The 17,819-nt window shown below is 36.0% G+C and overlaps 1 protein-coding gene across 1 annotated transcript in view; it reads left to right on the top strand.

Moving 5' to 3' along the window:
• The window catches only part of DLGAP2 (DLG associated protein 2), a 248,892-nt gene extending 231,654 nt beyond the window's left edge, over positions 1-17,238 (top strand). Inside the window, exons 9-11 of the mRNA XM_044660924.1 lie at positions 4,947-5,038; positions 12,009-12,161; positions 17,020-17,238. Of these exons, the coding sequence (XP_044516859.1) occupies positions 4,947-5,038; positions 12,009-12,161; positions 17,020-17,238 (464 nt within the window). The remainder of the gene's footprint in view (positions 1-4,946; positions 5,039-12,008; positions 12,162-17,019) is intronic.
• Positions 17,239-17,819: the final 581 nt, after the last annotated feature.

The following is a 17,819-nucleotide window of genomic DNA, read 5'->3' as shown; positions in this document are numbered from 1 at the left end:
CACCTGCTCCTGACAGAACATAAGCTTATTAAGATCAGAGGCTGTTGAATTTTTGCTTTTGTATTCTCAGTGCCTAGCATAGTGCCTGGCCCACAGACTTCTAACAAATGCTTGTCAATTAAATCATTAGTGAATACTAGGAATCTCTGAATAAATGCAAAGGCAGAGGAAGCAAAATAGTACATTAGATTCTGCTACAATAAAGTCTTTATTATGCTATCTTCTCACTTACATGTTATGCAAAACTAATAGACACCTAAGAGAATTATTAAAAATTTAGTAACATCTTAATCAATACATGATAAAGGAATTGAGTTCTTTAATTTAGAATTTAAAAGAGTTAACGTAATGCCATTCTGTACTAATATTATTTTAATGAAGATAAGTTTTCTCCACCCCCAGGAAAAAAAGAGATGGGAGATGTCAAATACACCATGTTAGCTTTTGAGTAAATATAAGGAATCTGAATCTGAGACTAAAAGAAAGACTATCTTTTCTTTCTATTACTATTTCTAAGAAAGGAGTCAACTCCTATCTCCTTTCGATTACTGGAATATAATTCTTCATAAACTTAAAGATATAATTTGAGGATATCTAGGTGGGGCCTGGAGTCTGGAAGACCCTTTTTCCTGAGTTCAAATCTGGCATCAGAAACTTACTACATGACCCAAGAAAACGCCATAATGGAGTCACAAAGAGTCAGGCATGACTGAAAAATGATTGAAAAACAAGAAGAGGTCATTTTAGCCATCCCATAATCCAAGAAAAAAAACTCTTTTTACAAAATCACTACTAAATAATTATGACATCTCTGCATGAATCCTTGTGGTAAAAGGATCTTATAATTTTGCCGAAAGGCCTGGTACATTAGAAAGACTGACATGCTTCAAATCAGAGATTCTGAGTTCTAATTATACTTGTGCTTATTTCCTCATCATAAAGTAAAAGCAGCAGACTATATAACTTCTAATGTTCCTTCCAGTTCCAAAAAGCATACTACAATTTATGAGCAGCTCAAATGTTAGAAAACTCTCATACAAGTCAAAATTTTTCTCCTATTAACTTCCACCTCTGCCCTCGTTTCCCTCCCTGGAACTGCTTTAAATCTAATATTTCTTTCATAGAGTAGCCTCTCAGAACCCTTGAGTCTCAAGTACCTCCTGATTCTCCCTCCTTCAGGCTAAACATCTCTAGATCCTTCAATTATTTCTCAGCCTGTGCTCAGAGATAATCCTTTCCATAGATTTACATGAGAATTTTTCCAACTTTGTTGGGTATTCTTTATATAAACAGAAGCATAATACATGTAAAGTCTTATTGAATTTAGAACGATTAAAAAGAGTTCGGAAATCGGCATGGCATAGGAAAAAGGTCTGGAGTCACAGGGTCTAGGTTCAAATCTTGACTAGGTTATGTGATCTTGGATAAGACTAGGCCTTTGAAAAGAGGGTACTAGACTCTTAGTAAAGAAGAAAGAGACAGCATAGAAGCCAGCATTAATAGGGGTTTGGCTGACCCAAGTTCTTACTGGAAACTATATGCCATCAGGGATAAGCCCTACTAAACTAGATTTAAATTTGAAAGTTTAAAAAAGAGGTTTATGAGAATACTTCTATTCCTTGGAGGGAATCATCCAAGTGGTTTTTGTCTCATTTTGTTTTGAAACTGTACATGTACGGTATTTTGATCTTATGAAAGTATAATGACTGGCTGCCTCAGATTCTTTCTAGCTGTGTGACCCTGGGCAATTCACTTAACCCTGTTGGCCTGACCCTTGCCCTTCTATCTGAGTCATTACTAGGACAGAAAGTAAAGATTTAAAGGGGAGGAGAAGCTTTAAAAAAGTAAAATGATAGTATTTTAGAAGTCTATTGCACAGACTGAAAAACAAAGAAAAAATAGTTAATGAGATCAAAAGAAGTGAGGCAGAGTTTGAATGTGTATTTGCTGAAATGAATGCAATTTACCTTAGATGAGAGGAGGAGGGCAAGAATATATGAGCAGCTAAGCTTGGTGACAACCCTTCCTACTCATACATGTCCTGAAGATCTCTACCTCCCTAGTGTCACATATGAACATATAAACATATAAACACCAGCATCATGGCATAGTAGAACATGGTACAGGATAGAAGTCAGAAGACATAGAGCCAGAACAAATGATCTAAGAGGCTATATCCAGGAAATTGCTATAGTTTCAGGAGAGGCTGAGGATCCCACCAGACCTGGAAATAATGCCAGCCTCATTCTATTCCAGGCTGGAAGGTGGCATGAATATCTCTGCCTTGTATCCATTCAATCCCAGAAGGGAGGGACATAAAAACTCAAGGCAACATATAGGGAGAAACAACCCAGTACTCACAAGTGACAACAGTCTGGTAGCTTTCCAGCCTCAAGTTTCCTCATTCTAATCCATCCTCCACCAGCTGCCAAAGAGATCTTCCTGAAGCACAGGTCTGACCATGCTGTTCTCTACTCAATACACTGCAGTGGCTCCCCAGTATCCCCAAGGGTCAAATATTAAAAAGGAGAATATCTTCTTTCCTCATTCATGCTTAAAGGTATAAAAGAACTGAGGTAGCTGCAGACCCTCATCTAACTGAAAGCTTTGGGGAAAGCTTGAGGCAAGACCAAATGTACAAGTCAGCTGTTCTACCCAGACACAATTGGATAGATGAAGCATGCACTTCCATTGTTTCTTCAATGGCTTCTGAAAGTATGTGCTCTGATAGCCACTAAAGTTAAAACTTTCTACCTCAGATTGGCACCTGCAAGTGAACAGAAGCATGTTTTAGTAAAAATTCTGAACGCTATCTCAAGTAACTATTTTTTTAAGGCTCCATGAATTTAGACACTGCACCACTGAGCAATGTTGGCACCATAAGGGAAAAACTGGTTTTAGTATATCTTAAGGACATCTGTATATCATTTTATCTTATTTTATCTTTCATGTTAATATTGCTAAATTATCTATTTTAAATAGTAATTTATTGTGTGTACATATATTACATGTATATATACACACCTCTCCGTGTGCATCTCAGAGCAATGGTTTGAACATTTAACTGAATCTTCATGCTTCATTAAACTAATGGCATCCTTCCTCCTAGCATAATCTGAAAATGTTATAAAGTCATAATGTATACATACAACAAATAAATTGTCCAATAAACGTTCTATGGCAATGGGATGCTGAAGATGATATTTAGATGATTTCAAAAATATGGGTTGGTGTCACATTGCAAGTAAGAAGTGTGGTCCAATGGAAAAAGTCAGTACGTCAAGACAATGTAGTTTTATTGGCATGGAAACTCTCTGTACTTAGATGGCAGGATCAGCAGCTGTGGTTCAGTGGTTAAGGGCATTGGATCTGGAATCAGGAAGACCTGTATTCAAATCCAGCCTCAGACACTTCCTAGCTGTGACACCTGGTATGTCTAAGAGGCAGCTAACTGACTCACTGGACAGAGTGATGGGCCTAGAGTCAGGAAGACCTCAGCTCAAATCTAGCCTCAGATACTTTCTAGCTACATGATCCTGGGCAAGATCCTTAATTTCTGATTGCCTGGCAAAAGGATGTACTAGAGAAAGACAAGCAAACTACTCCAGTATCTTTGTCAAGAAAACCAAATGGGTAGCTGTGGTCCATGGGGTTATAAAGAGCCAGACACAACTGAGCAACGGAACAATAACAACCACTTACACAGGAAACAACCTCTCTCTAAAGTAGTGATAATAATCACCATTAACATTTATATAGCACCTTTTATATGCCAAGTATTATGCTAAGAACTTTATTGATATTAGTTCATTTGAGCATTCCAATAACCTGGGGAGGTAGATTGTTTTTAGTCATACTACCCACTTAAGAGTTAAGGAAACTGAGGCAAACAGAAGTTAAGTGACTTGCCCAAGATTTGAAGTCAAATCTTCCTGACTCCAGACCTAGTATCCTATTCAGTACATTACTTTACCTACCCAAGCTTCAGTGAGGTAAAATGGCATGAAAGGAAGGAAAAGGAAGGAAGGGAGGGAGGAAGGAAGGAAGGAAGGAAGGAAGGAAGGAAGGAAGGAAGGAAGGAAGGAAGGGTATTGGATATGGAGTCAGAAGACTTGGGTTTACATCCTGACTGTTTCTTACTAGCTGTGTGACTGGACAAATTACTTCTTTCTGAGTCTGTTTCCTCATCTTTATAATGAGTTTCATTATATCTAGAAGTGGAAAAGACTTTAGAAACCATCTATTCCAAACCCCTCAGGTAATAGATAAGGAAACTGAGGCATAGAAATGTTAACTTCTCCAAGTTCCCAAACATAGTATAAAACAAGACTGGAACTTTTGACTAGGTGTCCTCTGATCAGTGCTGTTACTGTTGTGCCATGTACCTTTACTTTGAGCCACCTTACAGAGGCTTCTTCAAGTTCTGACAATCTGAGACTCTAGGCATCCTAAGGCACAGTGCCTTTGGATCCNAAGGAAGGAAGAAGGGTATTGGATATGGAGTCAGAAGACTTGGGTTTACATCCTGACTGTTTCTTACTAGCTGTGTGACTGGACAAATTACTTCTTTCTGAGTCTGTTTCCTCATCTTTATAATGAGTTTCATTATATCTAGAAGTGGAAAAGACTTTAGAAACCATCTATTCCAAACCCCTCAGGTAATAGATAAGGAAACTGAGGCATAGAAATGTTAACTTCTCCAAGTTCCCAAACATAGTATAAAACAAGACTGGAACTTTTGACCAGGTGTCCTCTGATCAGTGCTGTTACTGTTGTGCCATGTACCTTTACTTTGAGCCACCTTACAGAGGCTTCTTCAAGTTCTGACAATCTGAGACTCTCTAGGCATCCTAAGGCACAGTGCCTTTGGATCCTTCTATTTTTTTTTTTTAAACTTAATCAACATCATTTTAAAAGTCATGTCAAATAATGTTCTTTTCCTTCAGTTCTAGGTAAAATCAGGAGTGCAGTTGGAAGTGCTCAGCTTCTTATGTCTCAGAAGTTCCAGCAATTTTATTGGCTCTGTCAGCAAAATTTGGTAAGTCAATATTTAAGTAAACTTGTTTGGCCACAGGAGACTTAAGTCAAGCATTTAGGCTTTGTTTTAATTCTTACTTTGTATTCATTCTTTTAGAATCTTTTCCTTCATTACCATTTTAACATCCACTACCCTATACTCCCTCTCTTCTATCCAGAACTTTAAAACATTATAGATAAATGTATTTATAGTACATGTAAGTGAATTTTGTATAATTATGCATAAAAGTAGCTTCAATTTAGTATTTGATATATTTATTTATAAATATGTCATTTTAATGACCTCATAATTGCCTACATGCTATGTCTAAATTATTATAACTTTGATTTGTGTGCCTCAACAATATTACACTGTTTTTTCATTATACAAAATATGTTAAAGAAAAAAAAAAACAACCAAAGACTGTACCTTCTAGTAGCTCAAACACAAAGCCTAAAAGTATAGATTCATATTGAAGATAGAGCCCATTTTAATTACTGTTCCCTATTGCCAGAAATCCCTAAGTATTTGACTGGGAAATGGTTCATCTAAATATTTTTTTAAAGGCTTTTACAAATGCTTCTTTCCATCCTTACCACAGAAGTTTCTGAAGCATTATTTCTTTCTTGGGGGGAGGGGGAATAAGAAATCAATGCTTACATTTGTCCAAGGAAAGGATTAAAAATGCTGAAAATATATATATATATATCTTAATATTTATAAAAGTCAACAGAGATTAAAAGATATCATCAATAACTGCTGGCAATTATATTTAGGCTCAAGTCTTAAAGAAGAAGGAAGGATTCCACATTCCTTTTCAGGAGACTATCCAATAAATTTGTCCCTACAGGCTATGAACCAACCACAAGTGATTTGCTGTTATATCATTATATCTGGTACTGAAAAGAATTCCCCAGAGGAAGATAACTTAACACACATCTTCAACCCATTAAAAAATTACTTAAGACAGTAACACCTAACCATATCTAACTGGAAACCAAGATGAGGGTAGTAGTCATGTAAAATTTTAGAAATAATACAGTTTAACCAGGAAAAAATATTAATGCTTTGTTTGGAGGGAAGTAAATCACTTGGAATAACCATTCTTACCTTAAAAAGTCATTTCTTAAAGTGCTGACATGTTGTGCTATATAAAAAGACCCTATTACAAAAAGGAACCTGTCTTCATGTTTCACAACATGACAAACATGGAAATATATATTGTATGATAACACATGTACAACCTATATCATATTATGTGCCTTCTTGATGAAGGATGGGAAGGAGGGAGACAAAATGAATTATAAAATGTCATAAAATCATTATTAAAAAATTGTATGTAGACGTGTAATCTGGAAAAAAAATTTTTTTTAAGTACCCTATCTTCTGGGAGCTTTACTCAAGAGGTCATAATTCAGATAAGCAAGACAAGTGAACAGTAAAATATATCAGAAAAAAAATTAACCAAACCATGAATATCATCTTGTGCAGGCCAAAGTCTCAATTCTGATACAAATCCAAATGAATATCCTTCTCAGTGTACTTTGTTCAGAAAATGAATTGTTGTATTACCAAGTATATCTTGAAGGAAATAATATAACCATACTCCTTTGTATACATACCTCATCTCTACCAATGAGGTATTATTTTAATTATACGTTCCAAGTCCAAGCTTGGAAAAAGGAATAAATCTATGCTATTTGGCCCTGGAGGAAAGAACTAAGTCATTGGTAGTTGTCATAGGAAAAAACATTTTGGCACCATATGGATTGACTTGGAATAGATTGCCTTGATTTGGACTCCAGTCCTAGCTTGACTACTCACAACCTATATTACTGCTTAATGTCTATTATCTCTAAAAGGAGATGTCTGAATTAGACTAAGATCCCTTTCAGTTAGGAGATCAGGAAAGCACTGGGCCTAGAATCAGGAAGACCTAAATTCAAATCCAGCCTCAGACACTTACTAGTTGTGTGATCTTAAGCGAGTCATTTCATCTCCGTTTGCCTTAATTTGCTGGAGAAAGAAATGGCAAACTGGTCCAGCATCTTTGCAAAGAAAACCCCATGGTCAGCATTAATGTGTTATGGTCCACTGGGTCATGAAGAGTTAAATGCCACTGAACAACCATCCTTTTCTGCCCTGGATCTGTGTTACTGTGATAGCTAGAGAATTTCCCCATTAGTGAAAGCCTTCCAGCAAAGGCAACATGATAACCTACTTAAGAGATTCTCTGGCATTCCTGAAACAAAGAATCCTAATGGCTAGAGGTAAGATTTTTATCTACACTATACTTCCTGCAAAGGCTACATGATAACCTACTAAGAGATTCTTAGGCATTCCTGAAACAAAGAAGCCTGATGGCTAGAAATGAGATTTTCTCCTACTCTATTCTTCCACTTCAGACCATACTTAAGTCAATCAAGAAAGATAAAACTTAGTTCTAAATGGAGTGTACCTACAGAGTCTTACTCGGAGTAGGTGCTTTGAAAATGTTTGTTGAATTGAATTGAATTCCAGATCCTGCCTTGAAAAGCCATAGCCAAATTTCACAGTTTCCTAAGTGTCAGAGATTTTTCCTTATGGTTTCTCTGAGCCCTTTGTCTTTGTGGCCAGTGATTCTGTGATCAAGAGTACTGGGCTTGGAGACAAGAAGGTCTAAATTCAAATGGTGCCTCTGGTACTTTTACCAACTGAGTGATCCTTGGCAAGTCTAACCCTAACTTCTCCAAGCTTCAGTTTCCTCGTATGTAAAATGGGGATAATAATTGCACCTATTTCATCTGAAATTATATACAATAGGACCTCGTTTTACACTAACTCAACAGATATAAATTCACGTACACAACTGGCAATCCAAAAAAAAGGCAGAAAATTTGTAAAATAAAAATTTTAATTACATACTAAATCTGTGCCATTTTCCCAAACCCTACATAATCTCATAGCAGTTCAACCAGTCATGCTCATTCTCACTCTGAGATGCATTAGTATGAATCATTACATTATTTTATGCCAAACATTAACTCCCACATCGATCTTTGTCCAGAGTTCTCACTTGTAACAAGTTGTGTCTGCCCTCATCAGAGCAGTGATTCTCCTTGTTTCATTAAAACTATTTAATTACTAATAATTACAATAGTGGTGATGCTGAGAGCTCTGATAAGCCTAAGAAACTATTCTTCAAGATTTTTAACTATCCAAAAGGGTCTTGGAACATGTTGGTCATATAAAACAAGGTCCTACTGTGTAGATATGGTGAGGGTTTTTGTGTGTAGTTACTCATTCATTTTCAGTTGTGTCAGGCTCTTCCTAACCCCATTTGGGGTTTTCTTTGCAAAGATACTGGAGTGGTTGGCTATTTCATTCTCCAGTTTATTTTACAGATGAGGAAACTGAAGCAAACAGTTAAGTGACTTGCTCAGAGTCACACAGCTAACTAGTGTCTGAGGCTGGATTTGAACTCCATCCTTCTTGACTCTAAATCTGTTTCTCTATTCATTGCTGCATATATATGTGTGTGGATGCATATGTGTATATATAGATATAAATTTATGTATGTATATACACACAAAGGGGAGGAGGAGGAGGAGAGAAACAAAAAGACAGATTTGCCATCCTTATACCACTATATAAATGTTAGCTATTATTATGGTTGAAACAGTTCTTTTTTCTTGGTCTTTTTCTCCTTGCAAAATACATTGTTCATGGGGCAACTCAGCAACTCAATGGATAGAGAACCAGGCCTAGAGACAAGAGGTCTTGGGTTCAAATTTGACCTCAGACACTTCCTAACTGTGTAATCCTGGGCAAGTCACTTAACCCCAATTGCCTAGCCTTTACTGTTCTTCTGCCTTGGAACTATTATTTAGTATTGATTCTAAGGCAGAAGGTAAGGGTTGTTTGCTTCTTTGTTTTGTTCTGTTTTGTTTTTAAGAAAAAATGCATAGCTCTAATTAGAATTCGATTCATGTTGGGTTTTTTTAAGCAGCGATGGTTTCCAAGCTAAATTAAAAAAAAAAAACAACAGAAATGCTTTACATATGACTTATAAAACTCAGATATCTCAGATGAGTTCAAGTTGGAATTACCCTTCTAACATATAAGACCAGCATCCTTTTAGCAGAATTTAGTAGAAAAAGATTGCCCTCTAGTGGCTCAAAGTAAACAGAACAAGATTTACACAATCTTTAAATTGTGTGGAAATTATAATTTTCAGACCCATTTTATATTGAAAAAAGAAGTAATCATCCTAAAAGTTATACTCCCACAAAAAATAAGCATGTCTTACTCTATTTCATAATCCAGAATTTATCATTTTAGCTGTATTTGATGTAACTATGTCATAAGCTCCATGAAAAAGTTACCTCTTCCTAGTAGTGCTGTCCTCAATAAATGGTTCTGAATTGAACTGGATAGTGCCCACAAAGAAATTCCATGGGAATGGAAAACTCACATTTTATTTTTGTTTAAAACATATGGTTCAGGCAAATGGTTGAATCATGTTAAGTATGATAAGTAAAAGGAACACCACAGGCGTAATTGCAATTTGTACACCATATGACATAAAAGATAAATAAGTAAAGAAATGCTACTACTAACTCAATAAGACTCTCTAAATTAATTCAATCTTTATTTTGGTACTACTTGGTGATATTAATACAAAGGTGGAAATCATAGAGTAAAGCAAGATAATTGTAGGAAAATACAAATTAGGAATAGCAAACGAAAGGGCAAGGACTTATCCAGTAAACTACATAAAAGACTCATATTTCAATATCAGAAAAACTTCCAGAAAAGAATTGAAAGACATTGGATGTGGTAAACCACCAACATAACCTCCAAAAAAATGAAATTCATTATATTAATTGGCAAGAAATGACTTAACCATAACCACTATCCTCTTAGAGGACATATTAAAATTTGTACAAAGCTGGAAGAATTAAAAAAAAAAAAAGCTAGAGAAGACTGTGGCAAACAACTAAAACAACTCCTTCCAGACCTGTGTAGACCAGTCATTTTATTATGGAAAAATGAAATATGGACAAAAGAGAGAACAAATATATACAATACAAAAATTTAATGGTAAGGTTTAATCAATTACAAGGAAATAGAACCAAAAAAAGGTGTCATAGTAAGGAAACACTTGAATTACTTGGCAGACAGAGATGTGGTGGCCAAAGACATCAATAACAAGATATAAACTTAAATATAAAATTTTGTTTAAAAAGATGATGGAATATAATGAGTAGGTTTGCTTCATAAAACAGTGAAAGAAATGGAAGGTACATTCCAGTTCAAGAAAATGTACTGAGGCATCCAACTAAGCAAAATCACCCTGATGAAAGATGAAAAAATGAAAATAGAAGGTAAACAGCAAAAGACAAGAAGAAAAAATCAAACTTTCATAACAAAAATTTTCCATCAAGAAATCCATTTACTTGGATTCTAATCTCACAATCCTAGATTGCTTATAGAAAAAGTAGAAATTACACTAGAGAACCAAAACAAACAAACAAACGAATGAATGAATGAATGAATAAGTAGGTGAGTGTATGGGCAGGAAAATAAATAAATGAATGAATGAATGAATAAATAAATAAATGGATGAATAGATAGATGAATGGATAAAAATAAATGAATGGATGAATGAATGAATGAATGAATGAATAAATGAATAAAGGAAAAGCAGTTGAATTAAACTAAGTGTAGGAGATCCATAGTGGAAGTGATACAATTATGAAGGATCAATTCACAAGTTATCTATAGAAGGACAAGATAATATTGGTATTGAAAAGAACCTCTGATCTCCTTTATACCCCTTCCCACCAAAAAACAAACAAACAACAACAAAAAGATACCAAGAACTGTTAACCTACATGTCTACTTTCCTATCTACATAAAGGGCTTTTTTTTTTTTAATGAGAATAATCCACAAAGACACTAAGCACACTCTCAGTTGAATTTATTAATAGGGATGACCAGGCTTTCTGATATTCCATGATTGAATATATCATTACCATGATAACTGACTGAAAAATGTTGAGAATGATATACTTCTGACTTTATAGTTTGTTAATTATCTTTTTAAAAAGTGTTTGTATAGTAAAATGGTACTTTAAAGGATGCTTTCCCACAAATTATCTACCATACAAACATCAAAATAATTCCTGAGAACTTTGCTCAATCTTCTGATCATTAATATCCAATGAGGCATAAAATGGGCATGTAGATGGTTATCAAATATGTTCAGCACTGTTATGGAGGAGAACCAAGCAGGGCTCTAGTTACAGAAGTATTTCCAATAGAGCATGAAGTCATATAAAGACTCTGTCTCCTGTATCTGAGGTTGTTATTTAGCCCCAGATGATAGCAGAGCCTCATGGAACAAGGATTGCTTCTAGCCTTCGCCTCTTCTAAGTACAGTCTTCTTTCATTCAAATATAAACTCTGTGAAAAAAGGAACTCTTAGGTGCTTGTGTTTTTGTTCCCACTGCTTAGAAAAGTGACAAGCAGAAGGGTCGGATAAATGACAGTTCATTCATTCATTAATTTACTGAATTCCATTAGTGAAAGATACTTGGACATTTAGACCACCACTTTCATTCTCATATAAAGACTAAAAATATTGAAAATTAAAGATAGAGCAACCTGAGTTCAAAACTTGCCTAGGGTACTTAATAGTTATATGACCTTGAGCAAGTCACTTATCTGCTTTAGTTTCCTCATCTATAAAATGGGATCACAAAAGTGGTTGTGAGAATTAAATGAGATATTTGTAAAAACATATAGCATAAAAACAATATGATAAATAATATTTATATAGCTTTATATACTTTATCTCAAGTACTGGTGTTTTTACTTAAAACATAGAAAATTAAGCTTAACAAGGATACCCAGAAAAGAAAACAAGCTTCTCCCTACTCCCATCCTCAACCCAGCAAGCCAAGAAAAAGAATGAGTTTGTTGATGTTTTCTCTTTTGTTTGTGTTAGGATCCTAGTGCTATGCCAAGGCCTACTTCCCAAGACCTGGCAGGATTTTGGGACTTATTGCAGCTCTCAATTGAAGATGTCAGCATGAAGTTTGATGAACTCCACCAGCTGAAGCTCAATGAATGGAAGCTAATAGAATCCCCTGAAAGAAAGGTAATTACCCCCAACTCTGTGTGGTTTCCATGTAAACTGTTGTTCAGCAACCCCCTAGTGTTTGATGCAATTGCAGAAATGATCCATTTCAAATCCCAAATTATGAAGTTTCCCAGCTTTTGATTAGCAATCCACACAATTTTTCTTTTCTTATGGAAATTGAGATAGGAAATGAAGTTATCACTTAATTGTTGACTTATAATGGAAGAGATAGGGAATCTGGCCATTTATACACGACTGCAAATAAACATTATGGAAAGGAATTAATCCCTGAAAAGAGGCAAGATGTTCTTTTCTTTAACCAAGTTTTATTTTTGACACATTAAGGCAAGTTTTCCAGTGAAACATTTTATCACTAGACCATGGTCATAGCTTCCTAACTGGTCTCTGTACTTCTCATTTTTCCTCTTTCTAATCCATACTTCCTACTAAGATATCTAAAACAAAGATATGACAATATTCTTCTACTCAAACATCTTCCAAGGCTCCCTCTTGCCTCTAGGATAAAATAGAAATTCCTTATCCTGGGACTTAAAAATCTCCACAGTCTGACTCCTCCTCCCTTTCTAGTCTTGCTTCATGCTAGTCCCCCTTCAAGCACTCATTGTTTCTTCCTAATTATCCTACTTGCTGTTCCCCATATACTTTGTTCCATCTCCTATATCTATACCATCTTCTAAATCTACAACACTAAATCTATATCTCCTAAATCTTCCTCATCTCCGCCTCTTAGGATCCCTACTTGCTGCCAAGTACTGCTTAGGTTCCACCTTCTATAAGATCTTTTTCCTGATTACCGCAGTTGTAGTGCTCCCAACTTATTAAAATTGCTTAGTATTTCTTAACTGATTTATATGCACACATATTATATTCTGTCCCCTTCTGCCCAGTAGAACATAGGCTCCTTGAGGTAGGAACTGTTTTTACTTTGTCTTTGTAGCCCTAGAACCCAGCACAATGTCTTACCCATGGTAAGTACATAATAAATGATGGTTGAGTTTAATTGATTGATTGATGAAAATCCACATCCAGTTCATACCGACACTGCTCATTGCCTTGAGCATTGTTTCAAGGTAAAAGGTAATATAGTATAGTTTGGTCATGCTTTATGTAGGCACAGCCTCTTCTATTTGCCATGTAATATATTCTATTGCATGTTGTAATAAGGGGGATAATTACATTTTTCCTGTGTGATTAATTTCTTTCCATAAGGTATTTACTGTAGATTTAATATCTTGATCTGAATTAGTAATAACTTTACTAATTTTCTAAAACATAGACTGATTTTCCAGAGAATCATTATATATTTAGATAAAATGATAGTGGCCCAATGGATAAAGTGCCAGACCTAGAGTCTGATAGATTTGGTTTCAAATCTGACCTCAGATACTTCCTAACTGTGTAACCCTGAGCAAGTCACTTAACACCAACTGCTTAGCCCCATGTTGGTGAACCTATGGCATGTGTGCCAGAACATGCCAGAAGGGGCTGTTACTTTCCCCCTCTCTATGCCCACCTGAGGACATTTCTCACATCACCCTCCCCTCTGCCTAGCAGCCCAATAGGAGCTATTCCTCACTCCCCTGTCTGGGGTAAGGAGGTAGCTCACATGCAGCATGAGGGTGGCAGTTTGGGTACTCAGTCCCTAAGGTCTCTAAAAGGTTCACCATAACTGGAGCCCTTACCTCCCTTCTGCCTTAGTATGATATAGATACTTAGTATCAATTCTAAGATGGACAGTAAGGTTTTTTTAAAATTTTAAGGTAAAATGATAAAGAAAAACAGAACCTAATTTCAGTAAATGATCACATTTTCAAAGCTTCTTTTAAGAGATATTCACTTTACCAATATAGTCTGTGACCTTTCCATGGCTGAAGAAATAACTTAATAAGTTGCTGTGTCAAAAAACAAACAAACAAACAAAAACATACTTAGTGACCAAACTTTTGGTGATGAGCCTTTCTAAATTTAGCCAGGCTGGTTATGGATCATGCCATTTTCCCAAGAGCAGAGTTGAAGTGTTTCTGCTTAATGGACCTGGTTGAGCTTATACTTTATTTGCTTAGCCACAAAGAAGAATCAGAGAGAATAATGATTATATTTCCAAGGAGGAATCAGAGCAATACTTTACTGGAAATAATGAATATAATTTCCCAGGATCACTAGAGAAATTTGGTAGATAGTTTAGTGCCCATATGATGAGTTAGAATTTTACCTCTGAGTTGTAATCCTACCTCAAATACTAGCTTTGCAAAACTGGAAAATCACTTACCTTCTGTTTGCTCAATTTCTTACCCTATAGTAATGGGAATGAAAATAGCACCAGGTTTAATTGTAGGGACCAGATAAGAATATATGCTTGGCAAACTTTAAGGCTATAAATAAATGTTAGCTTTCATTACTTACACAGAGTTGAAAAATGAATAAGTACCATTGAGATGCTTAAGATGAAGACCAAAGAGAAGTCATAATCATAATGAGCATTGAAACTGTTCATTATATATGTGAGCATGCTCATGTGCTAGGTGATACACAAAGCAAATTAATAAACATATTTCCTAGGCTTTAAGGTTTTACTTTTTTATCCAAAGGCAGAGTATATGGTGGAAAGAATATTGTCTTTGGACTTTTGAATTTTCCAGTTAAAATTTCACGTCCTGACATTTAAAACCCATGTGATATTGGCCACTCCACTTCTCTGGGTCTGAGTTATCCCAATTTTAAAATGAGACACTTGGGGGCAGCTAGGTGGTTTAGTGGATAGAGAACCAGGTCTGGAGATGGGAGGTCCTGAGTTCAAATGTGGCCTCAGATACTTCCTAGCTATGTGGCCCTGAGCAAGTCACTTGCCACCAATTGCCTAGACCTTACTGCTCTTCTTCCTTGGAACCTATCTTAATTCTAAGACAGAAGGTAAGGATTTTTTTAAGGTAACTCTGGGTTAAACTCTCTCCTAAAAATGTCCTAGTTCTTTTCCCTGTAGAATATAAGTTCCCTTGAGGGCAGAGATTGATTTGTTTTGTCTTTGTATCCTATCCCAGGGCCTGGGCTAGTGCCTGACACACAAGTAGTACTTGAAATACATTTTTTGAATTAAATGAAATGCCTTCTTTAAAAGTTGTATCACCCTCATTTTAGCAGCTAACAATAGAAAAATAAAAAGATGGATTGACATAACCTTATGTTTAACAGAGGAATTGAACTGAATTTCAGAAGTACGAAAAGGAAAGATATTATAATAAAATTATGCCATTCCATATCCTTTCTTATTATGCTTGATCCTCCTGTCAAAATATCAGCAAAATTGCTGAGATGTCCTACAATTCTGACTTCTTTGTCATTTAATGAAATCTACCAAGATGCCACAGGGTGATGAACTTCTGATTGAATCGGACTTTTTAGAATAGGACAATCCAACCAATCACAGGTGGATGCTCAATGACGTGATACCATTGGACCTGGTTTGTCCCAAGTCATTGGATCATAGATTTAAGAGCATAAAAGAGTTTTAGGGACCATTGAGTCCTATGGATAGAAACAGCCTAAACCTGCCCTGGCAATTGCTTGTAAACTCCTTGAGGACAGAAACTGTCTTTGCCTCTTTTTATATCCCCAGCTTTAATACTAATAAATGTTTAATGATTGGTTGATATCTATTCATCTAAATGACAGAATCTATCAGTCTAATAACAGATTAATTTTTAAATCATAGTATTTGTTATTATAACAACAAATTAATAGCTACTTACATTTCAGTAGCTACAAAAGCAGGTTTAAACTACTTCTGTCCCTATGACTTGATGGTCTGAAAAAAACCCTTGTAGGGTAACACTTTCAAGTTTGCCAAGCTCATTGCAAGAATGACTTCTTTTTGTATTTACTGTCTGACTTACAATCAGCTACAACAGATAGGGCTTGGTGAGACCTGACTTATCCAATATGTTCTCAGAGGACAACAAGCTTGTGGGAGAAGCTACATTGAGAGCCAGGCTCAGATATGGGAGGTCCTGGGTTCAAATTTGGCCTCAGACACTTCCTAGCTGTGTGACCCTGGGCAAATCACTTAAGCCCCATTGCCTAGCCCTTACCACTCTTCTGCCTTAGAACCAATAAGGTGGACGGGTTCAAAAAAAAGAAGGAAGAAAAAAACCCCTTGAGCAATAAGACTATGCTCATATGATCCTAGGACTTTGTTGACTAAGACATGGCATGTGTGCAGAGCCAGGACTTGGGGAACTGCTCAGTTCCAACCTCTTCCCAGCCCCTGAGGACATTTTTTTGCATGTCCCACCCCTCTGACCAGCCACCCAAAGCAAGACTTTCTCCCTCAGCTCTCTCCAATAATGTGGGGAGTCACAGACAGCTTGAATTTGCCCTCTGGGCACTAGATTTTGTTAAAGGTTCACCAGCACTGTCCTAGGACATAAAAGGTTCTATTTTTCAAATCCTTAACCATCTGCTTGTTATTTGTTTAGCTGCCTAGCTCTAAAAACATCAGATTTCTTTCCCAAAAGAAAGCTTATGGATTCAGGGTATAGAATGAGACAAACATTTTTTGAACCTGGGCAATGCAAGAATTAATTTTACATAATTTTGCATATTTTCTACAAGAGTTTTGTTTTTCTTATTCTTTTTCCCCCAGGGGGTAAATAAAGGAGAGAAAATAGACTTTTGTTCATTTAAAAAAACTTACTTTTTTTTTTTAATTAACACGAGTATGTGTTGAAAAGGAATCATCTGTGTAACAAACCTTAGCAAAACTCAGATTCCAAGGTGAAATTTTTTTTAATTGAATATTAATATACATCACATTCTCCGTCTCATTAACCCAATGTTGATCTTTTAATCAATGTTTTAGGAAGAAAGAAAGGTTCCCCCTCCAGTACCAAAGAAGCCTCCAAAAGGGAAATTTCCAATCACAAGAGAAAAGTCGCTAGACCTACCTGACAGACAACGCCAAGAAGCCAGAAGACGGCTCATGGCTGCCAAGAGGGCAGCCTCCTTTCGGCAGAATTCAGCCACCGAACGAGCAGACAGCATTGAGATCTACATCCCTGAGGCCCAAACCAGGCTTTAAAGACAGAATCCTGCAACATTTCCTTTTTTTTAAACAAACAAAAAAGCTTGTACAGTTTGTCACTTAATCTGGTAATTTCTGTCTCATTTTCTCCACTGAATATGCCCTTGCTGTTGTGTTCTTTGTGCCATAAGCACAGTGGAATGTTTTGATTTTTTCAAGTTTGCCGAGCTCATTGCAAGAATGACTTCTTTTTGTATTTATTGTCTGACTTACAATCAGCTACAATGGATAGGGCTTGGTGAGACCTGACTTATCCAATATGTTCTCAGAGGACAACAAGAAACACCTCTTGAGATGGAACCCAGCTTACCTTTTTTTGTTATTTATATTTTTATAAATTGTGTGATAATTAGGGATAAGAATAACAAATTATAAAATGGGTGCATCTCACCATTCACTAGAGGCATTAGCTAACCAAGTAGAAGGTGCTACAATGGCAAGTGCATGATAGAAAGACCCCATGTCTCTCACCTCCAGTTTTCTTTTCTTCAAATCCAACTAAATTATTTGCCCATGTGCACTGCCATTCTCTTCATCTTTGTTACTATGGGAAAACATTAAGCCTTTCATGTCATGTC

The sequence above is a fragment of the Gracilinanus agilis genome, chromosome 2 (genome assembly GCF_016433145.1).
Source record: "Gracilinanus agilis isolate LMUSP501 chromosome 2, AgileGrace, whole genome shotgun sequence".
Classification (NCBI taxonomy): Eukaryota; Metazoa; Chordata; class Mammalia; order Didelphimorphia; family Didelphidae; genus Gracilinanus; species Gracilinanus agilis.
The sequence above is the reverse complement of the archived record's forward strand: the minus strand, read 5'-3'. Positions and strand labels throughout refer to the sequence as shown.